Source organism: Lissotriton helveticus, chromosome 10 (genome assembly GCF_964261635.1).
Source record: "Lissotriton helveticus chromosome 10, aLisHel1.1, whole genome shotgun sequence".
Taxonomy (NCBI): Eukaryota; Metazoa; Chordata; class Amphibia; order Caudata; family Salamandridae; genus Lissotriton; species Lissotriton helveticus.
In genome coordinates this window covers 993,335,243-993,360,179 of record NC_136071.1, presented here as the reverse complement: position 1 = coordinate 993,360,179, position 24,937 = coordinate 993,335,243, and the positions used below count along the sequence as shown (strand labels likewise).

At 42.8% G+C, this 24,937-nt stretch overlaps 1 protein-coding gene across 9 annotated transcripts in view; it reads left to right on the top strand.

Moving 5' to 3' along the window:
* LOC144784710 (ATP-dependent translocase ABCB1-like) overlaps positions 1 to 24,937 on the top strand; it is a 1,064,270-nt gene that overhangs the window by 212,626 nt on the left and 826,707 nt on the right. For all 9 annotated transcript variants that reach the window (XM_078663665.1, XM_078663668.1, XM_078663666.1 and 6 more), the window contains one exon: positions 1,118 to 1,268. In XM_078663665.1, the coding sequence (XP_078519791.1) occupies positions 1,118 to 1,268 (151 nt within the window). The remainder of the gene's footprint in view (positions 1 to 1,117; positions 1,269 to 24,937) is intronic.

The following is a 24,937-nucleotide window of genomic DNA, read 5'->3' as shown; positions in this document are numbered from 1 at the left end:
GGGCACAAAAAACAAGTGTAACAGAAGGCAAAAGAGGCACAAAAACGAAGGAAAAACGAGTGGCACAGAAGGCAGACAGGCACAAAAAACAAGTGGATCAGAAGGCAAAAGGGGCACAACAACAAGGGAAAAACGAGTGGCACAGAAGGCAAAAAGGGCACAGAAATACCGGAAAAACAAGTGGCACAGAGACAAAATACAGAATACAGAAATATAGGGGCAGCTAAGAACAGAAGGCAGAATGGGCAGAGAGGCACAGGGGCAGCGAGGGGAACAGAAGGGAAAACCGGGCAGGAACACGGGGGCATCGAGGGTTAGAGAAGGAAAGACTGAGCAGAGAGAGCACGAGACAGCGAGGGGAACAGAGGGAAGAAAAAGGGGCACAGACCACGTACAGGCAGCGGGGGAAGACAGATAACAGCAGTCACAGACACAACAATGACAATTTAGGCAATACAATAAAAGCAATAAAGCAGAGAATGAACAAATCTACCTTCGGCCTACCACTGGCCACCAGGGATGAGGCGCAGGTGATAGCCTGTATGTGGTGGAGGGCCTCGAACTTCCTTAGCAGCGGCAGTGGCAGCTGAGGCAGGGAGACACAGGCGGTGCTGTGCGGAGGGGGAGTGACCTACCTGGTAGGGAATATTTACTGTTACTAACTTGTGTAATCAAAATTCAGAACATACTGGGAACTTTGTCTCCACATGTTATGGCACACTTTCAACAATATTACAGACAACCTTTGTTAACAAAACAGACTGTCACAAAAGAGGAACTGCCAACAATGATGGCTGATCATTAAACCTAAAACAAGGGACTGGTCTTATGCCATGTTTCATTATTGCTGCAACCTGCAGTTTCCTAAGGTGACAGCAACTGCAGCTCTTCTACTAGGAGGGTTGTTTCCTCAACATAGGAGGACATGAGAACTTTTTTTTATCCTGTTAATTCTCACCTCTAAATCAGGCCTTATGTCTATATTACTGTCTGTGAAAAACTGTAAATTTTATCAAAAATACTGAAAGGTGCATATTTGTATAACACAATATTATTTTAATTGGCGTGAAAAAATGAATTCTTTAACAATTGGTATTTTTATTTAACCTCTTTCTAGTTCTGCTTTGCTGATCGCATTGATGTATTCCTGATGATTGTTGGCATATTCTGTGCACTTGTCAATGGTCTTGGACTGCCACTGATAATCATAATCTTTGGTGAGATGATTGATGTTTTTGTGATGGGCGGTACTACAAATTCATCAGAAGGTAAATTGTGTTTAAATAGCACAGCACTATGCACTATACATGTTATTCTTCTAGAATGGTTGACAGCAAAGTAACCAGATGTGGTAGTTCATCTTAGTACATAGTATCTATGTTTTATTCAGCAGTTATTGATTTGAAAAAATATCTATCAATATCTATATCATATCTATCTCTATATCTATCTTCTATGCCTACACCTATAAATATATATGTACATCGATATAAATATGTACCTATCAATAAATCAGGACATTATAAAGCGTGCTACTCACCTGTGAGGGTATCAAGGCGCTGGGGGGAGGCGGGGATGCCGCTCCGAAGAGCCAGGTCTTGACGGTCTTCCTGAAGGTGTCTACCGGTAGCTCGTTCCAGGTCTTGGCTGCGATGTGAGAGAACGATCTTCTGCCTGATCTGGTTGTGCAGATCTGTGGGGTTTCAGCCAGTGTGAGGTTGGATAATCGCAGGTTTCTGTTGGGTAAGTGGAAGTGTATTCTGTCATTGAGGTATTTGGGTCCGTTGTTGTGCAGGCACTTGTAGGCATGAGTGAGGATCTTGAAGGTGACTCTCCTCCATGGGGAGCCAGCTGAGTCGCCGCAGGTGTTGGCTGATGTATTCATGCCGGTGGATGCCGAGGACGAGTATAGCCGCGGTGTTCAGTATTGTTTGCAGTTTGTGGAGCAGGGACTTGTTGATGCTGGCGCAGACTGCATAGTCGAGTTTGCTGGTGATGAGTGCGTGGGTGACTGTTTTGCCCGATTCGGGGGGATCCATTTGAAGGTCTTTCGGAGGATGCGGAGGGTGTTGAAACAGCTGGAGGTGACAGTATTAACCTGTCGGTTCATGGTGAGTGATGAGTCGAGTATGATTTTGAGGTTCTTGGCGTGGTCTGAGGGGATAGGTGGGCTTCCAAGGGCGGTGGGCCACCAGGAGTTGTCCCATGCTGAAGGGGTTCTTCCGAGGATGAGGACTTCTGTTTTTCCATCAGCAGGTCCTCAGTCTGTCACAGGTGGGTGGGGAGGGTGTTCCATGTCTTGGTGGCAATGTAGGAGAATGATCTGCCGCCGGAGGTTGCTCTGTTGATGCATGGAACTGAGGCAAGGGCGAGATCAGCGGAGCGGAGCTGGCGGTTTGCGGTGTAGAAAGTGAGTTTTTGTCGAGTTACACTGTTCTGGCATTGTGGAGTGCTATGTGAGCATGGGTGAGGAGCATGAAGGGGATTTTCTTGTTGACAGGTAGCCAGTGCAGGTCTCTCAGATGGGCTGTGATGTGGTTGTGGCGGGGGATGTCGAGGATGAGGTGTGCGGAGGTGTTTATGTGTTGTAGTCTTTTCTGGAGTTTGGCCATGGTTCTCGCGTAGAGGGTGTTGCTGTAGTCCAGTCTGCTGCTGACGAGGGCCTGTGTGAAAGTCCTTCTGGTTCCAGTGGGGATCCATCTGTAGATCTTGCAAAGCATGTGGAGGGTGTTGAAGCAGGAGGAGGAGATGACGTTGACTTGCTGGGTCATTGAGAGGGGAAACATCCTTTACAACGCAACTTTTACCACGCAGTGCCTTTACGACACAACTTTTACAACGCAAACCATTACAACGCATTGCGCTGGGGGGCGCTCTAGGATAGGGAATAAGTTTAATTTACTGTCCAACACCTTCCCTAGTGTCCACGGGGACTGGAGATGGAATAGTAAATTAAACTATTCACTATCCAGCACCCCAAAGCGCTATGCGTTGTAAAGGTTTGCGCTGTAAAAACCGCATTGTAAAGGCATGCGATGTAAAAGCATGCGTTGTAATGTCATACATCCCATTGAGAGTGATGAGTCCAGTGATGAGTCCAGGATGGTTGTATGTCAGCACAATGCGGGCTATTACCACGCGTGCCATTACAACGCTGTTTTACAACGCAAGTCGTTACAACGACTTGCGCTGTAAGCGCTGGATAGTGGAATAGTTAAATTTTCTATTCCAACTCCAGCTCACGTTACAGTAGGGAAGGTGTTGGAATAGAAAATTAAGCTATTCCTTGTCCAACAGCGCCCTCCAGCGCAAGTCGTTGAAACGACTTGCATTGTAAAAGCAGCATAGTAATGGCAGCGTGTGGCATGCCCACGCTGTAAAGGCTGTTCCCCATCCAAGATGAACCCCAGGATGGATGCGTGGTCGGTGGGTGTCGGTGCGGCTCCCAGTGCTGCCGGCCACCAGGAGTCTTCCCAGGTGGAGGGGGTGGAGCCGAGGATGGGGACCTCTGTCTTGTCCGAGTTCAATTTCAGGTGACTGTTCTTCATCCATTCGGCAACGGCCTTCATTCTTTCGTGGAGGATGGTTTTGGCGGTGGCAGTGTCCTTGGTGATGGAGAGGATCAGCTTTGTGTCGTCAGCATAGGGGACGATGTTGAGGTTGTGCGACCAGACAATGTTGGCCAGCGGTGCTATGTAGATGTTAAAAAGGGTCTGGCTGAGGGATGATCCTTGGGGCAAACCGCAGGTGATCTTGGTGGCTTTAGATCGGAATGGAGGGAGGCGGACCCTCTGGGTTCTGGTGGTGAGGGAGGAGGTGATCCAGTCCAGGGCTTTGTTGCGGATCCCTGCGTCGTGGAGGCGTGTACGCAGGGTATGGTGGCAGAGGGTCTCGGAGGCGGCCGAGAGGTCCAGGAGGATGAGGGCCGCAGTGTTGCCATTGTCCAGCCGGGTCCTGATGTGGCAATGAGGGCGGTTTTGGTACTGTGGTTGCTGCGGATTCTGGGTTGGGATGAGTCCAGGGTGTTGTTCTCCTCGAGGAAGTGGGTCAGATGCCTGTTGACAATTTTTTTGATGACTTTTGCCGGGAACTGGTGCAGGGAGATCGGCCGGAAGTTCTTGAGGTCCTTTGGGTCAGCCTTGGGGTTCTTGAGTAGGGTGTTCATCTCAGTGTGCTCCCAGCTCTCCGGGAAGGTGGCGGTCTCGAAGGAGCTGTTGAAAATCTTCTGAGTTTGGGTGCGGTGATTGAGTTCGCTTTGTTGAAGATGTGGTGAGGGCAGGGGTTGGATGGTGTGCCGGAGTGAATGGTGTTCATGATTTTTATGGTGTCGTCTTTATTGAAGTGGGTCCAGTAGAGCAGGAGGTTGGTGTGACTGGGGGATGGTGAGTCTGCGGTGTCGGCAGCTATCAGGAGGGTCTTGCAGTGAAAGAAGGTGGCTAGGGAGTCGCAGAGGTCTTGCAACAGCGGGATGTCATTTGAGCTAGGGTTAAAGAGTTCCTTCTTGATGTTGAAGAGATCTTTGATGTTGTGTGCATTGTTGTCGCTGCGTTCCTTGAAGGGGTCCTTTTGGTGGTTTGAATGAGTTGGTGACACTTGCGGCTGGTGTTCTTGAGGGCTGCATGGTTGTCCCGTGTCTGTTCGTGGCACCACTATGCGATTGCGTCTGCGGGGGGGGGGGGCATTTATATGTTGAAGATGGTCGGGCTCAGAGATGACCCCTGTGGTACTCCACAGGTGATGTCGGTGGGGGCGGAGTGGAATGGTGGTAGTCTGGTCCTTTGGCTTCTTCCGGTGAGGAACGAGCTGATCCAGTCTAGGGCAGTTCCTTGTATGCTGGCCTCTTGTAGTCTGGTGATTAGTGTGCGATGAGAGATGGTGTCGAAGGCTGCGGATAGGTCAAGGAGGATGAGGGCCCTGGAGTGGCCTTGGTCCAGGAGGGTGCGAAGGTCGCCTGTGGCAGCGAGTAGGGCGGTCTCGGTGCTGTGGTTGGCTCAGAATCCAGATTGGGACAGGTCAAACCATAGGTTTCAGGGACGTCATAGTTAGTTGGACATTTGACTGATATAAAACCAGAGAAATTCACCTGTTATAGTTAGTTGAGCTAACTATAATTTGCGCGCCTGCAATACACTGCTGATGAGGTCACATATTACATCACTCATGACATGGTCAGTGGCATCATAAACTTTGATACACCCATTCTAAAATGCTGGCTACTATTTTTTAAACCTTTATTTGTCATTAGTAGTGTTTTTTCTAACTTTTCATCTACATAAAATAAACTGCAAAATGCTATGTAACGTAATACATTTCATAAATTACAATGAGTTTTTAAATAATACAAAGCAATTTAACATTCAGACAACAATTTTTCTCCCTTTCTTGCTGTCATCAGCTACTACTTAACTTCGCTATTCAGGGTAGTTTCATCATAAAGCAGAGGAAAGAAAAAAAACAATCAACTAGATTGTTGAAAAAAACTAAAACCCTAATTCTCCCATGTTAGAACTGGGATTTCTGGTAGGCTAAGGCTGACGCCAAAGCCAGGCAGAAACCACCATTCTAGTCAGGGCAAGGGAGTCACACGCCAAGATAACCCCTGCTCACCCCCTTGGTAGCTTGGCACGAGCAGACAGGCTTATCCCGGATGCAATGTGTAAAGCATTTGCGCAAGCACACAACAGCAACAACATCCTAGGCACACCACAAAAGGAACTCCACACAAGGTTATATAAAAATAACTTCTGTATTGTCAAAACACATCAGATAGAAATCACACATGTACATTGTGCCAACTGGCACGGGCAATATTCACAAGGGATTATGTACAAGACAGGGCCACCTGGACCACTGTCATGAATCAACACTTAGCAGAAATAGCACTTTGTAGATCATAGGATATAGGATATAAAATCACTGTAGCACAAATTAGCAAATATAGCACACAACCAGTAAGTACTGGTAACAGGTAAGTACCACCTACGCAACCCTAACCACCTTAGGAGAATGTCACACAGGGGACCAGGACCTCACTAGGACCACCTGTACTGGAAAGAACAACCACCTAAGAATAAAATACATTTAGGGGTGTAGGTAAGAACAAAACACATGATGTATAAACAACATATTCAGAGGTGTAAGGAAAGAAACCACATGATGCATAAAAACATTCAGAGGTGCCAGAATACAACTCAATAGCGCAAAAACACATGATGCCTAAAAACATTCCGAGGTGCAAGGAGAAACCACACAATTGCGCAAAAACTTACATAAGCCACCACCTGTGGCCTTGATGGGGCTAGGACGCCCTGTGTCCAAAAGTCAGGGGCCTAAACGTGGCAGCTGCCCACAAATTGCTGGGCAGCTGAGGACAATCCCAAGCGCCTAAAACGGTACAGCTGCCCACTAATTGCTGGGCAGCTGAGGCAAAACTGCGACAGGGCCCTCACTGACCCTAGAACAGAACTGCGCCAAAATGTAGGAGCCACACAGGCTCTGAAAACACATATGCGCAGGCTGTAGCCACACGGGGCTCTGTAAATAAAGATGTCCCCCAAGTCCCTCGTGGGGACGCTAAAATCACTGTGGCTTTGGAGCACCTTGGCTCCTCTCAAAAAATAAGGGGGGCGGGGGGAGCCAATTCAGCTCCTTAAACAAACATGCCAACAAATATGGCCCCGTCGTTGGAGCCATCTGGGCTCGGGAAACACACCTGGCCCCTGGAGCCCTCTGGCCCCTTAAACACTGGAGCCCTCTAGGCTCTGAATGACTTATTGGAGTGCCGGGGGAGCCACTGAGGCTCTGGGAAACGGTGAGGCAGCCCACTGCCATCAGGGGCCGCCCTTGCGCTGTGCCTGCTTCTCCTTTGGCACCTGCCCGGAGCCCCCCCTGCCCGTTTCAACTCACCGGGCTGCTGCACTCTGTCTCCGGGGGCTCTGGGGCGGCACCTGCTACTGCTTCTTCGCCTAACCTCAGGACTCCCGAATGGAGCCGGCGGGGCTCTTGCTTGCCGCTTCCTGCTTTCGTTCCTGCCGCCTGCAGCGGCGGTAAACTCTCAGCACTCGGGCCCCCTCCTGGGACCCGGGGGCTTCTCTGGGCACCGCGGGGCTCCCTCAGCACATGGGAGCCCCAACGACTAGCCGCCATCCTCCTCTTCTCTTCCCGGGGCTCCCTCAGCACACGGGAGCCCCGACGACCTGGCCACACTTCCTCTTCCTCGGGCCGGCGGCGGGCGGGACTTCCTGCCAGCTTGCAGGCCCCGCCCCCGTCCCGGCAGAAGATGCCTGACTTCCGGAGACTGGGGGCCGCCAATGGCAGCGCGGCCCTCGGTCGGGAGGCGGGCCCAGCGCCCTCGAGGCAGACTCCGGGCTGGCGGCGGCGATTTCGAGGGGCACAACGAGGCGTGGGCACCCTCGGTTGCAAAAATAAAAGTAGAAACGGGGTGAGCACCCATTAGACAAGTAAATAAATGGGGTGGCACCTGTCAATACAAAAAAAAATGCAAATGAGCATAAAAGGGGCAGGAGCGCTTCCCTCCAAGGGAAAACGACAGCGCTCCGCCCCAGCAAGGAAAACAAAGCGCTCTCAAGGCGCTGGGGGCTTAGGTAGCACCAACAAGCCCCCAGAGTGGACCCCTATAGCAAGAAGGGTCCAAATAAGTCCTGGAGCATCAAGATGGAGCCCAGCAGCTCCCAGCAAGGCCATTCCTCCAGCCTCCAGGGATCCAGGGGCTGGGCAGGGCCCAGGGAGGCAAGCCTTCCCCTGGGCCCAAGCAGCAGCATGCCCCTGGCAGGATTCAAGTCAGAAACAAGAACATTTTGTAAGGGGACACAGCCCCTTTTTATACAGAAAAAAACCTTTGTCTAAAGGTGCAGGCAGTGTGAGAACCAGCTACAACTGGTTATAGGGAACTCCTTTCAGTGTGAGGGGCAGAGGCGACAGCCGCCCAGCAGGAGGTGGAGCCAGCATTGTGGCAGGCAGGCACAGCCCTATTCACTCCCAGGTGCCATCTCCTCCCACCACTTTAGTTGCAGATGCAGTCATTCAACCAAGGGCTGACTCAGACAACCTCCTGGGGGCTCCCCAGCCCCTGTCACCCTCAAACCAGACAGTCAATCCACAAGCAGGCCCAGGCACTCCTGGAGCCAGGCGCCAGCCAATCACGTGCCAGCAGACTCACTACACATGCACACCCATGTCTAGAAGTGGCACTTCCACACTAGACACATTCATGCCACATACATCATTACGCATCATTCAATCTCACGAGTTCGCACATACCAAACTCGACCCTGCACTCCCCACACATCAGAAACTACCATGGTCACACAGATTCCCCATGCATTCCTAAGGGAGGGCAGGTCACTCACCACACAGACACAGAGAGCTCACACACTTTACACTGTACCACAGTAAAAGAGTGCGCAAAGGCCTAAAATCACCAACACCAAGTTCCAGAAACAGGCTAGGAAAAAGCAAAAAGTTTCGGGGTGAACCTGCCAGAAAAGGGCCAGGTCCAACATCCCAAATATACTACAAAACCAACAAAAATAACACATCCAATACTACTTCAAATGTTCAAATCTTACCTTTACTTCGTAGTTTCTCTGCACATTTTCCTAATAAACCAGATAATCTATCAAAAATTTTGCTTTGAAAGCATCCAGTATGAATTCCTTAAAGATCTTACGTAGTTTCTCTGCACATTTTCCCAATACGCCAGATAATGTATAAAAATTTTCGCTTTGAAAGCATCCAGTAGGAATTCCTTAGAGATATTACGTAGTTTCTCTGCACATTTTCCCAATACGCCAGATAATGTATCAAAAATTTCGCTTTGAAAGCATCAAGTATGAATTCCTTAAAGATCTTATGTAGTTTATCTGCACATTTTCCCAATACGCCAGATAAGGTATCAAAAATTTCGCTTTGAAAGCATCTAGTATGAATTCCTTGAAGATCTATACACCTTCCCATTAAAGCCGAATGGTGTATCTAAAATCTTTGCTTCAGAAAAATTAAGTATGAGTTGGGTAATTCATAAAGCAATCTCGGTTTTATTTCCAAGTGTGTATTGTTACACTGACTCCATCCATTATTACACTTTAAATAAACTGAAATAATGTCCACTTGTAGAAGTACTTCCAGCATGGAAAACAATAGCAACTGTTGCAAAAGTTCTTCTAGAAATAGATACTTGATTATCAACAACATGTTTAATTTTGGTTTCCACTTTTCTTTCATTTGATCAACAGCGTTGCAGCGTTATAATCAAATATTTTCCATATCTTTGTAGGTATAATGTAGATAGCATTCTTGATTTACAACACAACACATCATCTCATGATCAGCCTCTTTTACTAATTTGGAAAATGGTACAGATTTGCAGTCAGGTATTGTTAAATATAAAAATCGTTCTCTGTCAACTATAGTCCTTGAAGATAATAAACACTCTTCACATTTATGTTCCCATTCGTAACTGAGTCCAAATAAACTCTCAATATGAATTCCTTCATCTTCTAGTACTCCAAGCATAACCATCAGAAATTCTTGTGCATCTTGCTGTATGTTAGCACTGAACGTTAAAGATCCAGTACATGCATCCAACAGTGGGCGAATACCCGAAGCAGAATGGATCTTACTTCTATTAGTTCTGAATTCTTGAAATCAAGTGTAAAGTGCAGAACATAAAGGGGCATATTACCAAGGGCAATATCGCTTCTTTAGCGGGAAAAATTCCCGCTAAAGCGGCGATAATTTTATCGCCCTATTCCCTAGCTGTCGCTAACACCAGTTAGCGACAGGTAATAGGCGATAGCGGGCATTTAGGGGCCCACTCTGCATGTCAGCGATGATTATCGCTAATGACATATCAGAGTGGGCGTGCTAAGATGTTAGCGACTGGAAACAGTCGCTAATATCGCTATCCTCTATTACCAACTTTTGGAAATAATCGCGCTAAGCGCAATTATCTCCAAAAGCTAACGCCTGCCCAGAGCAGTTCTTAGCCATGTTATCCAATGGTAGGTGGATAACATGGCTAAGAGCATTTGCTCGCTAATGCATGAATATCGCTGACTTTTCAGCGATATTCATGCATTTCGGCCGATTTTTATCGCTTAGGAGATAAACCTTGATAATATCAAGGCTCCTAAGCGATAAAAATCGTCGGAGCGCGGCGATATTTAAATGCCTGCTAACCAAGCTTAGCGATAATTATCGCTATAGCTTGGTAATATGCCCCAAAGTTTTTTTCTGACTTTCCATAATTTCACCAAAAACATCTTCAAGATGAAATATAACATTTAGAATAACATTACCACAGCAGTTGACACCAGAAGCATTTTCTAATTGGTATCCAACAACATCATCACTTGTTTGTATTTTCTGCTTCTCTACATATTTTCTTTTCTGTTGATTTTCTTTCTCCTTTTTAACCAAAGTTAACTCTTCAACATGTTTGCGTTTTGAACACAAAACACATTTTTCATAAATAGGATATTCACCTAAATGGGGAGCATAAATGCTCCTCAAACAATTATGGGGCATGTCATCAAGGGCTGAAGATTTTTCTTCACGCCTCGCTTCGCATCTCTAATGAGATGCAAAGGAGGCGTGCCTGACAAAGCACCATGGGAAAATATCGCTACACCAGCTTCGTGATATCATCAACGAACGGGTAGAGATATTTTAAATCTGTTAACTATGCCTTAACGCAAGAATTTAACGTCTGTTAAATTCCTGACTAAGGCATAGCTAACATGGGAGGTGGATTATGGTGACCCGACCACAGGGTCGTATCACCAAGGCTATCTCCGTTTTGGGTGCAACATCGCTGATTTCCAGCGATGTTGGCCCATTGCCCTGGTATATTATCGCCCTGGAGTATCACATTGTTATAACGCGTTACCAGGGCAATAAATTCCAGCAATAGACGACGATAAATAAACAAGCGCTAAGCGAGCTTTGCGTTTATTTATAGCTGTCCTATTAAATATGCCCCTATATTCTCTTACACAATTAACATCAGCAATAACCTTGTTCTCATCAAAATCAATTAAATACAAACCAGAGAACATTCTAACTTGAGATAATGCAACATATACCATTCCCTCTTCAAACACAGTTCTTCCAACATTTACCAAAGCATTATCTACACTTAAACCTTGTGATTTGCGAATAGTTATTGCAAAAGCTAAACCAAAAGGAAACTGTTTTCTACGAGCATCCAATTCTTTTACAAGCAAAATACGTGCAGCAGAATGTTGAATCTGTCTTATATCTGCAATCTGATCAAATTTAACTTTCAAAAATTCAATTCCATTTCTAGTTTGATATTTCACAAAATCAACAACTTTCCCCATTGCTTCATTTACTAAACCTTCTTCTACATTCAGATTACGCTTCAAAATTACCCGACAGTGTAAACATACATCTAAATTTTTTTCTAAGCCAGCAGTTTTACATACAGACTTTTCCAAGGAATCCAATTTAGTCTTTAGTTTTTCTGAAAGAACAATTGTTATTCCTTGATGCTCGATTTTATCAATAGCTTCAATATGAACTATTTCTTGATTTTCCAATTTCATAAGCTCTCTATTAAGTGTATAACACTCTTCCACTGTAGGCATTAGGAAAACTATAGACTTTTTTTCTTTCATTTTCTTGTACATTACTTCTGCTGGTGTGTTTTCATTTGTGAACAAGTTCTTTAGTAGGCAACTTTGAAAAGCTTGTTTACCATGTTTGCATAGAACACCAATTCTTACATCTTTTTCAATATTTGCATAATCTTCATCTCTTGCTTGTCGCATATTCTAAGTGAGTTCCTTATATTCAAAATGTAACCACAGATTCACATTTCCAATACCACAAAGATTTCTCAGTGCCTTCATGTAGAAGAGTTTTAAACACTGGTTCTCCTTTTACAGGGGTTAGTTGTAGCAGATCTCCAAATACATTTAAATGTTTTGCCCCAAAGAGAACGTTATAATCTGTTTTTAATACTCTTGACACTTCATAAGAAGCTTCTCCAGACAACTTCTGATATTCGAATTTATTGTCATGCTCCACTGGTAACATCAATGACCTATGCAAAGTAATTCCTGTGTGCAGCTAATCCAGTTGGAGCTGTTACCACACAACGTAAATGTGAACCAGTAGCTTTTCTAAGATAACTGGTCAAAACTTTAAATAAAAAAAACTTTTACCTGTCCCAGCTTGACCCCTAATGTGCATCAGAAGAGGTTTAAAAGATGAACACAGACATTCTTTTTTATGCAACAAACTATGTTCTATCCGTTCTCTCACTTGCACATATACTTCTTTCTGTTCAATATTTATTTGTTCTTCTAACTTTTCCAATGTAATATTCTCTTGTGTGCTTCTTGCATTGCAATTTCGACTTCATGCATAGCAATCGCTGCTTCATTTTCCAGCATTGGTTGTCCAAGAGGATCTTGACTACATGGACCACTGCTTTGACTATCTTGAGAACTTTCATGAGCTATTTCAGCTATAATAGTCTTTTCCTGTTCAACTTCATCATTCAACATTTTTAAATATGTAGGGAAAATTGGACATGCAATGCTATCTTTACAAGCATTAAAAGAATCTTTGTAGCAGCCAAACTCTCCAAGTAATTCACTTTCACTAAGCCATGGTTTAAACTGTTGCAGAAGTGCTAAATAGTAAAATTCTGGCTTATCTGGAGTTTCACAACTAAGTTACTTGTGGTTTATAAGATTACCCTTTGCATGTTTTACTAAACAACCATGACATCCAACTACTGCAAACTTTCCTTCTTTTAAATTCTGTTTAACATTTCTTTTGAAGCTGTAATGTTGAAGTACGTCATACAGACATAGCTGTTTCAGATGTTGCCTCCTTTTCAGATAGTATATGTCCAACATATTAGTTTTAAGAATGTCTGTACTGTCTGGCTCATTTGCTGCTAATTGTTCAATTTCTTCCAATGATTTCAACACTCTATTTTATTTGCAGGCAAGACCTAAACTTACCCAAATGATTCCTTGTGACTTTGAATATAAACTTGAAGAGCACAAGCGGCCTGAATAGTCATACGAGCCAATTTCTCAGTGGGAAAGCATTTTCAAACTAAAGCTGTACAATTTTTGCTAAGGCTATTCTCTTGTGCATTTTCTTCCCACATTTGTTTCATCTCTGTTTTTTCAGATTTTGTTACGTATGATGTAACATAACGTGCAACAGCAATTGAGTTATCTGCAACATACTGGATGTCAATGTTCACATTCCACATTTTTAAAATGACTGGATTGTAGTCATTGATATACTTTGACGCTTCTGTTCTTTTTAAGTTGTAGGTTTTCTTTGGAGATTCCTGAGTTATTGTGTGCCTTACAGAAGAAAAAAATTAATTTACTCTCCATTTAGAAATGACTGGACGGGAAAACCCAAACCGACATTTGGTGTAAAATTTCTTCCTTCTCTTGGAATCTCACATGTCACATACTGTTCGATGACAGACAATACTGTTTCATCAGAATCATTTCCAAAATTAGGTGCATCCATGATCCATAGTAGCATATGTATATGAGGTGCACCTCTTGCATAATACTCTTTTCTCCAAAAGAAATTGGTAACTTCTCCAAGAGGTTGATTCTTTTTATTACAGATAAAATACATCATAGCTTGAGACTTATGATTAAAATAGCTGCACACATTTACAGGATCCAATGAACACAGTTCACCAGGAGTCTTTATTTCAACATTTTTAATATTGGAATTCGCTTCTCTTAGAAACTCAAGTAAATCTTCCCATGCATACTCTGCACAGCTAAGTGTGACAAACCATGTTGGTGAACCTAAATTATGTAACATACACTTAAGTTCTCCATGACAACGATACCAATACTCATTTGTTCCACTTTGACATGCTATCAAATTAATTAACTGTGCTTCTAAATTTTCATCTGTTTCTTGAACTTTCTCCACAAATTCTTCCGCAGAAAGAAGTGATTGATGATCTCCAGTTTTAAGCACATTATTCACTGCATACGAGAGAGAAGACAGATCACTTTCAAACAAAAGGTGAAATATGTATGGAATGCACTGTCGAAATCTAGGATCTTCAGAATATAATCTTGTTGACCGATATTCTAAAGATGGAATCTGTACAGGTCGGTCATTATATCGTCCACCTTCTCCAGTAGGAAACAACTGTGGAAAACAATGAGCTTCCAAGCTTTTCTCCCATACACTCAATGGAGTTCCCTGTGCTTTTTTCATTTGAAATAACTCAATGCTACTTCCTATCACTTCTTTTGAATGCGAATGACATATTGTGTAATGTTCATGAATCTCTTCAGTCCTTCACTTGTCCACTTTCTCTATTTGACCACTTACAATTTCAGATTCATCTTCTAAACGTATTACCTGTTCATCTACATTTACATTGTTGTAATAAAGATTGTTCTCTATAAGATATAAGGTAGCCTTTTTAACTTTATTAACATCCACAAATTCTTGCGCCATATTTTCTGACTCTTTGTTGGTACACCATTTACTAAAAAAACTACTGCCTCATTTTCCTGTTTCTCTCCAGCAATAGTTTCAATGTTTTTCTTAAAATCAAAGGGAAGTAGACCACTCTACCTTTCAGCCCTCTTTGCAAGTCTGTTTGTGGCAGTTTACCTGTTTTAGGCTCCATTCGAATTATAGTTTGAAAAGGATGAACAGATTGAATTAGAACCAACTCATATGTATTCAATTTGGTCAGCTCCTCCAGAATAGCTACTAATTCCAAGTTATTATGTACTGCTCTAGCCGGCATTTTGTTCTCTTCTAATTTGTTGTAACAATATTTACATATACGTTGATCACTACCTAACTCAAATCGACCTTCAACAATCAAGTAAGTTGTAAATTCTTCCCACTTACCATGTTCTCCTTTTTACTTTTCACTTTTCAAATACAAATCAACATTCCTACTTTGACTTATATAATGAGTACGTTGACAACAAACACACACATAGTTTGGTACTTCAGAGCGCAATACATTAAACTTTCCAATTTCTTCTTCAAACTGATCAGTGCTAATCACTTTCTCATCTCCTCCAGCATCTGTAATTATCAAAATTTCACTTTCTATGAACTGCTCTTCTGAAGCAAAATATCGCATTTCAACATCGTCACACTTTTTTTGAACATCTTATAAAGAACCATATAAAAGACTTGTATTCAGTTCACTTAAACTTAATGCAGGGCTTTTTACATAGTACAGTTTCTTTACAAACGTCTGCATTTCTGAATGGTGTACTGCTAACATCCTCAAATGATGAAAAACGCTTTTATAAACTTTTTTGGAAAGACAAGCCAGAGAATGCCCATACTTCTCAGTATATTTTCTTACATTGCATGGATCTAGTCCTTGTAACAACTTAATCTTCTGTTTTATACTTTTCGGAGTACATTCTCGTAGCAAATTTCGCATTATATCAATGGATTCCTGTTGAATACTACATATACTACTACAACTCCACTTATACACAGGAGCTTGTGGACGTTTCCACTGCATTTCTTCAGCTATTAACTCTTCTGCCCTTTTACCAACCATTTCCTCCTTTGGAAGAGGACAACCATCCTGAACTTCGTAGCAACGACCTCCAGTATCAACTGCAACTGATAAACTATTTTCCTGGAAGTAACTTTCCTCATCAAAAAAAGGCTCAGTAGTAGAAGTATGTCCCCCCAATGTCCACTAACGATTTTACAAAAGTATGTTCTGTTGACAAGTCTCTTTTTTCTACTTTTGTCTTTCAATACTTTGACTATTTTATCCAATAGTTTCTTTCCCTTTAAAATCAAAATAAATAACGTATGTTTTAAATTGAAAGCAGTATCCACTATACTTTCAATACACTGCTTCTCTTTGAATTGCAACATTTTATTTTGTATTTGCAGCATGTTTCCATTAAATTCTGAATCACTCTAGATTGAAAAAGTCTCTGACGAATTTCTTGAAATTGCTTTTGACTCCGAGTAGCAGATACTATTTCTTTATCATGTTTCCTTTTCCTCATAATTGAAATTGAACTCTGCTTCACCTTAAAGGCAGATGCAGGTCGAAAGAAATCACCACGGGCAGGCGGCAGGCAGGCAGAAAGGCTGAAAGGCTCGTATCACTTTTCCTAACTCCATCTCCTCTCCATGTAATCTCCAAATACTTTAGACAGCCTCACAGTACACCAACTTACCTCAAATTAAATTCAAATCTACCTCTTAGTGTCAAAAATGAGACCACAACCTGCCACATAACATGTCTGCGTTTCGTTTTATCGCTTTTAACTCAAATACACCTACATCTCCTACCACCACCCCCACTCACTATTTCCACAAAAAGTATAATTTGCAAATGTGCAACATTTTGTTTATCTCCCCGAATACATTACAAACCCAAATTAACGCTGTGCCTCATATTCAAAACCATACAGTCCCATAAAGATGACAAGGTTAACTTCTTCTTTCTGAAAAATTCCTAAAGATATATAAAGTACTTATTTAACAACAGCTCACATGTTATGCATATTTTATCACCAATATCAAATACCACACATTACTAACATTATATTACTTTGAAATAAAAAAATACTTTCAAAATTAAAAATATCACCTCAAATACTTAATCACTACTACAGAACACATAACACACCTTGTTCATTTCTAACTCACCTTTGTAGTTGTTATCCAGATTTCAAATGTCACCCACCATACAATTCTTTCTTTGTCACATACTACATTTAAAGCACCGATTTCATCAAGAATGGAACCAGGAATGGCACAATTTCTATGTCGCTCCAGACACAAATACATGTAATGAACAAATCAGAATACTTCATTCCTTCAACGGCATTCCATAACTTATCTCCATTGGTTAATTTTAAATGTTCTATACAAAAAGCTACTTAATATTCTGCGCCACATCCAGGTCACAAGTTTAACCTATTTTATCACCACACTTTCTGGAACATTCTACGTCACCTGCAGGTTAAAAATTCATCAATTTTTTTTGTAACCTAACAATATACTTTTACAACATTTTATCGAACATTTAACGGCACGTGCAGGTTAAAAGTTCACAATAGGGGTCAGTAGTTCATCAGCTTTATCCCCAACTCCAGCTCCTCCTAACCTTACGCCCCCAGCGCCATCAGACCCGTAGGAGTTAGTGCTTTACACTTTCCAAATACCAAATTAATTTCATACACACAAATTTACCTTTGCACTCCCTATATAACACCCCTAAACACCATACACAAGTTACAATGTTCGAAACAAAAGTTCCTCGGAGTAGCTATAACTACATGCTGACACTACTTGGATAGATGTAGCACAGCGGCCAGAGCACATGAGTTCACAGCATATGACGCACACAGTTTGGACTCACGTTTTCATCCCCGAGTCTGGCAGTAGCTCAGCTTAGCAGCATGAGACTCTATATACTACCTCACATATTTTCCGTACCCCAGGACTTTCAGACCAGTACGGGTCAGTAGTTCGTCCTAGTAGTTATAAACACATGCTGACACTACTTCCACAGCTGTAGTGCAGCGGCCACGCCACATGACTTCACAGCATAAGGCACACAAATTGGGCTAACCCTTTAATCCCAGAGTCCGCAACAGCTCACCTTAGCAGCATCAGACTCTAGGCAATACCTCACTTAATTTTCGTAGCCTAGCACTTTCAGAGCAGTAGGTATGAGTAGATCACTTTGCACTCCCTGTATTGCACACCCTAAACACCCCACAGAGGTTGCAGTGCTCCTACCCTCCTCTTTCCTACTTTTTTTGCCCTTTTTTCTCCTTACTCGCTTCAACGGAATCACAAAATGGCGGCCAACACTTCCTAGTTCCATGAGACTCTAGACAATACCTCACATATTTTCTGTACCCAGGACTTTCACACCAGTACGGGTCAGTAGTTGGTTCTTGTAGGTATAAACACATGCTGACACTACTTCCACAAGTATAGCACAGTGGCCACGGCACATGACTTCACAGCATAAGACACACAGTTTTGGCTCACGCTTTAATCCCCGAGTCCCGCACCACCTTACCTTACCAGCAACAGACTCTTGGCAATAACTCACTTAATTTCCGTACTTCACCACTTTTACACAGGTAGGGGTCAATACTTCGCTTTGCACCCCCTCTATAGCACACCCTAAACACCCCACAGAGGTTACAGTGTTCCTACCCTCCTATTTCCCACTTTTTTCCCTTTTTTCCCCTTACTCACTTCAACGGAATCACAAAATGGTGGCAACACTTCCTAGTTCCAACCTCTCGCACCTCTCGCAGCCAATAAGTAGGAAGCTCGTGCTCACAACGCCTCAGCCAATCAGATGGCAGAATTCCCAAATATCGATATCTTTAAATTTCAATATTTCTTAAAAACTACTGAACGGATTTACACCAAATAAGCAAAAGTGTGCTTTCTATACCATGACCCTGCTCCCTGCCAAGTTTGGGATAATTCCGTTCACCCGTTTGACCTGTATCCTTGTCTAAAATTTCCTATGGAAATTAACATGGAAAAAAAAACTTTTTGGGGACCCCCCTTTTTTTTGGCCCCCCTTGACAGATCACCCCCAAACTTTCAACATAGGAGCTGATATTAACAAAGAATTAGCTATTAAAATATCGTGAAGATTTGTCAATCAGCGCCAAAGTTATTGGGAATAGAATGTTGCCATTTTCCTATGGTAACTAGGTTCTAACTATATCTACCTACTGGCAACCCCCAGTAGGTATTATAGATAGATAGATAGATAGATAGATAGATAGATAGATAGATAGATAGATAGATAGATAGATAGATAGATAGATAGATAGATAGATACATCAATCACCTACTGGCGGTCATCAGGAGGTAGTTATAGTTAGGACCATGTTTCCAATGTTTTTTTTCTTGCCTATATCTTTGGCACCGTTTGACGAATTTGATGACATTTTCCCAAAATGTGCCCCACTGATTTTTGTTGTACATGGAAGGTTTCTGGGCGATCCGTCAAACAGGAACCAGAAAAAAGGGGGGCATAAAAAGTGTTTTTACACTGGTAATTCCGTAGAGATTTTAGTTGCGACTAAAGCCCGAACCGCTGGACGTAATTACACCAGATTTGGCAGAAAGGTAGCTCCTGGTCCAGAATGAACAAATCGGTTCAGCAGTTTTTGCAACATTAAAGGAAAAGCAACTGTGTAAATATAGGGAGACGAAGGCTCCGTGAACCCTACCAATCTCATTCTGAGATCTGATTGTCTGCCAACACTTTAACCAGGAAGTTCTTCAGCCAAGTCCCAGAAAAAACATTAAAGAAAAGGGGGCATGGTAGGAATACCTTGACCGCGTAGCCCTGGTCCTTGGGTTCCCTAGAGACCCCGCAAGAGCAAATGTTTTATTTATTTTTATGGTGAAAATCACAACTAATTTGCAAATTTGTAGCAACAAAAACCTAAAACAACCATGGTCTTCTGCGCTTGTCCAAACAAGGGCCCCATTGGTTTGTCCAGGTCCTGGGGTGTGCCTGCACCTCCAGATGATAACCTGACTACTTATTATGTTAATGATTTTTAAAAGCGGTCTCCATTAAAGGCCTGTCACTTCGCGCAAGTCAATTTGAAGCTGCTTCTGAAATGGACCCCAAAGGGGCGGAGCCAGCATCCTAGCACTAAAAGCACATTTGCTACCCTGCCGTGTGGGACAAAACACTACCTGGACTTGGGATCACTAGCCCCTTTTGACATTACCTGTGCTTGGGGACCCAATTTCTCACCACAATACACGCCAAGAGGTACAACTGCAGAATGAGCCCAAGGGTTGGACCCATCACCCCAGAGCTGAAAGGGTCTCTGCTTTCACACCATATTGGAACAATACACTACCTGGGACTGGGTCACTAGCCCCTTTTGACCTCAACTGTGTTTGGGGTCACCATTTCCCACCAAGATACATGCCAGGAGGCACAACTGCATAATGGAGTCTAAGGGGGTAGGACCATCACCCCAGTGTTAAAAGCACAACTGGTAGCTACTTTCAATCAGAAGAGGAGGTTACAAATTAAAGATCCATTAATAGAAAATGTAAGGTTTAGCAGCAGATGTTACAATTTCACTGATTTTGTTTACACCACAGTTACTTCTAGGTACCCTTCTGATCTGAGATGCTTAGTGGAAGACAGGCAACAGGTACCCATGTAAGGTAAACCGGGGATGCCATACAGGCCAGTTCTTCACAGGGTAACCTCAATTTATTAACCTCTTCCCTTCCTCTGAGAGGCTGTTCCGAGAGAGGTGAGATAAGAAATGGTGCAGACCAAGCGCACCCCATGTCCATACCCTGTTGAAATCTGGAGACCTTCCTCAGGCCTCCTTCATAATAACCTCTTTCCTCACAATAGCACAGATCTGCATGTGCCCTGAGAGAGGCACTCACATAGAGGGGGCATGGGAGAGGTTGATGAGGGAGGAGACGGGTGACCTCACAATATGTCAGGTGAAAAACAGTTAGTTAAGAAGGCTATGCACTCAGCGGACATACGCTGGATGGCCTCGTCTGTAACAATCCTTCTTTTAAAATTCAGAATATCTTTCCTGGGTCTGGTCGTATCATTTGGTTATTACGTTCTCTATAGAAACCCCTAGGGATCAGGCCAATTTGCCTAATACACCGATTACCATTAGTTACAAAGATTAGAGTAAATTTGATCCTGTCATCTTAGCACAGTCCTTAGATGAACATTATCCCCTTCGACTTACAGATGCTGAATCTTCTGCAACCTGCTACTCTGACTGGTTGTCAGACTCCTTCAGGGAGCTAGTTCTATTAAAAATCAACATCCATATGGCAGGGAACCTACGGCTCCTTGGTTCACAGAAGCCTTGAGGCTTGTAAAATAAGCCTGTAGAAGGCAGGAAAGCATTTGGAGGAGAAATTACGACAAACAGATTTATTTATTATTTATTTATTTCGAGGGTTTTATATAGCGCTGCTGGACCCTGGAGTATCAGAGCGCTTTACAACAAGGTAGAACAACAAAATATAGGATAACAATAGGTGCAAAATTAGCAACGTGATACAGTATTGCAATACGTCATTTAAAAGGGGGGAATAAAAGGAAGGTAAACTTACAAAAAGGCGAAAACAGCTAAAAGTGATAAAAAGTTGCATTCAGAATGGAAGGGGGGATAAGAGAGGAGAGAAGAGTGGACAAGCTCAGTGACAGTATTGTTATATACCCCAATATTTGTTGCGGAGAAGTGCTTTGAGTTCACTTTTGAAAAGGGAGTAAGAGGGGATGCAGCGAAGGTCCTTGGGGAGAGAGTTCCAAATGGTAGATGAGATAGGTGAGGTGAGATGAGATAGGCATACAAGAGGGTACTAGCCACTTACAAATATCTCATCACAAAGGAAAAAAGACAGTATTTTACTTGTTTAATAGAAAGTGCCTCCAATTAATCGAAAACATTATTCCAAGTCGTTCAGAAACTCACTACCATCTTGAATAAGACTAATTCCTCTGACAGTAAATCCTTTTGTGATGCCCTTGCAAATGCCTTCAAAGAGAAAGTCAATGGCATTTTTAAGGATTTTTATAGTGGGAACTCTCAACCTCCGGAACCTCTTACGAGAGGGATCCAGGTGATTGCTTGCATACCCAATTTTCTGCCACAACATCAGAACACGTGTGCTCTTTACTTTTGCAAAGTAAATCCGATTCCCCTTATGACCCCTGTTCGGTAAAGATCCTGAAATTGGTTCCAGACATTAAGGCGAGAAACCTATCACATACTTTTAATATCACGTTTCTTCTGGTACTTTCCCTTCTGTCTGTAAACAGGCATCTATCCTCCCGTTTAAAAAAGTCAAATTTAAATATTTAAAAAATTGCGAAAAGATAATAAACTGTGAGCTATCTAAATACATTCTAGATAACCAGCTTCTAGACACCTCTCAGTTTGGCTTTAAATAAGGACATGGGACAGAAACTGTCCTGGTCAAGGCAACAGAAGAAGTGAGAAAGGCAGTAGATAGTGGAGGTTCAGCAGTTATGATCTTATTGGACCTACCTGCTACCTTCGATACTGTTGATCATACAACTCTTATCGACTGCCTAGAGGAAATAGGGGTGAAGGGGGTTGTGCTTGATCTACTCTCCTCTTTTCTCAGAGACAGATCACAACCAGTAGCATTAGGGAAATTCAATTCCTCACCTTTTTCCCTGCCTTGCAGAGTCCCTTATGGGTCGTCTTTGAGCCCAACACTCTTAATGTTTATAGAGCGAAACTGGCCCCTCTCATTAGAAGCTTCAATTTGGAGGTAACATCCTATACTGATGATACTCAGTTGATAATTGCAGCAGCCAATATTGATTAATCAGGCCTCTCAAGATGCCGAAACTGCATCAACGCAGTCTGTCGCTGGATGAGTGGGCCCTGTCTGAAGCTCAACTCAGGTAAAACCGAGATCATTGTGTTCGGGAACCCTCCTCCAGCTTGGTCCACTAATTGGTGGCCTGAAATTCTGCCTCAGCCACCTCTTCCGGTCACCAAAGCTAAGAATTTAGAAGTCATTATTGATGACAACCATAGTATGAATGTACACATCTCAGCTATAAAGTCCTCAACTTAATATCTCCTAAAAATGATCAGGACATTTTTCCATTCATCCCGGACAGCTATAGGAAAACCTTAATCACAGCGCTAGTCCTTCCCAGGTTGGACTACTGCAATAGTCTCTATTTAATCATTCTAAAAAACACATGAGACAACTTCAGTCAGTCCAAAATACGACAGCTAGATTGATTTGTATGCTTCCCAAATTCCAATACATCATGCAGGGACTTCACAAGCTATACTGGCTTCCCATGAGCAGTCATGCAAATTTCAAGGAATGCATGACTCAAGACCAGATTTCCTTAGATCAGATTTTAAGCAATATAAGCCTAATAGGGAACTCAGATCGGCCAAAGCCAATTTCTTAGCTGTACTTAAATTAAACAAGCATTGGCATAGCCAATAGGTCCCGCTTTTGGGACCTTATAAGTATTTAGTTATGCAGCACAATATCATTGGTGCAACAACATTAACTGTTGCATGGTTAAACACTTTTAAGGTTCCAAAGGCGAGACCTATTGGCTATGCCAATGCTTCTTTACTTTGCTCCTGGTTACCCACCTGCTTCCAATTAATGGCATTTTTCATGTGCAATTTGCTGTGTTTTGACGAATTTCATATCTGCGAATGGGCAGTTCATGTAAATAGTGGTTCGCCACTTTGTAATCACAGTTTGAGGTTCAGTATTTTCTATTGCAAAAATAAGAAATCGCAAATGAAGCAGTATGGTGTGCAATCATAGGAAATACACTATTTGCAATTCTTTGTACTTCAACAAAACACTGTTTAGTGGATGCAAACCAGTGTGTGACTAGTGTGTAGCTCGCTATTTTTTCAGGCATCAGGTTCACCTGTATTGCGTGTGACTTCTAAGTGGCTACAGGCTTTTATAGGCACTGATCTGATATGCGACTCACTGTAACCCAGCCCAACCTGTCTTTTACAGGCCTACGGGCTCTTCTGAGACACTAGTCTGGCACATGAATGATATCCCCCACCCCTTCGGGCCTTACTCTTCATTCTTTATTTCGGTAAAGTTTTATCACCATAAAAGACATTACAATAATCAATTAAAACAGTTAAACATAATTATACTTTACAGATTCGTTCAGTTCATTCAGAGAAGTTCATCACGTTATTACATGTTATGGTCACTGGGCGGCCTTAATACATTTTGTCCTCAGAAACCACAGAGCTCCTAAGTACTTAGCTACTGTAAATACAATATGTTTCGTCAAGTCTGTTTTGAGGACTCTAAAAGCGACTATACAGTCTCCAAATCCCAGGTTTCTGCACAAAGGAACAATCCATTTCTTGCGTGCCTCACGATAAACTGGACAAAAAAAGATTATGTGGAGCTCAGACTCCTCGGCCAATTTGCAAGCTGGACAAAGGCTATTCACATATTTGCTCCACTTGCTTGTAAATAATCGGAGTGGGAGGGACCCATGTCTCCATTGTAGATATAGTTTCCTAAGCAAGGAGGGATACAAGTTATCTAACATTGGCTCAAAACTGTAGATGTCCTTAGTGCCTAAAAATGTCTCTGTCAATGTCCCTTGATTTTGACAACGGTACAGTGCCATTAGTTTGCTATCATAGTATACCTTTGCCAGTGTCTTTTTGGGGAATAGTTGGCAGGTGGATAAGGGATCAGACCACAGTTTCAAAAGACCCAAACCCTCCAACTCAGATTTAATAAATTTCAACCATTTAATTTCCCCCGCATTGGGCATTGCAAGCACCTCCTGAAGTCCTTGTCTGTAGCTAATCAGTTCCGGAACTGACCATAACCTGCGCCAATATGCCAGCGGTCTGAAAGCCAGTTCTTCGTCAAGGGGTCGCAATCCAAGATCCAATCTTAAGGGGACAAGAGGGGTACTAGGGGGGAGGGCTACAATCCTCCGGATAAACCTGTTCTCCTCTTTCATTAGATCCTGAGAGGATACATGGCCCCAAAGCTCAGATCCATACATGGCAGCCCCCCTTGCCTGTGCCTTGTAAATCTGTAAAGGTGGACCAACAGGACGAATAGATGACTTATTATTGCACATGAGCTTTATGGTACCACCCGAAAACTGAGTCAATTTGAGGAGCGCTTTCTCTTGATGGGTACACCAGGACATTCTCTCGTTTAAGGTAATTCCCAGGTACTCAAATGTTGTCACCCTTTCCAATCTACTTTGTCCAATACTAGGGGTAAAACGGATCTTTGGAGGAGGATTGAATACCATGAATTTGGTCTTTAGGATGTTAATTTCTAGACCGTATTCCCCACAAAA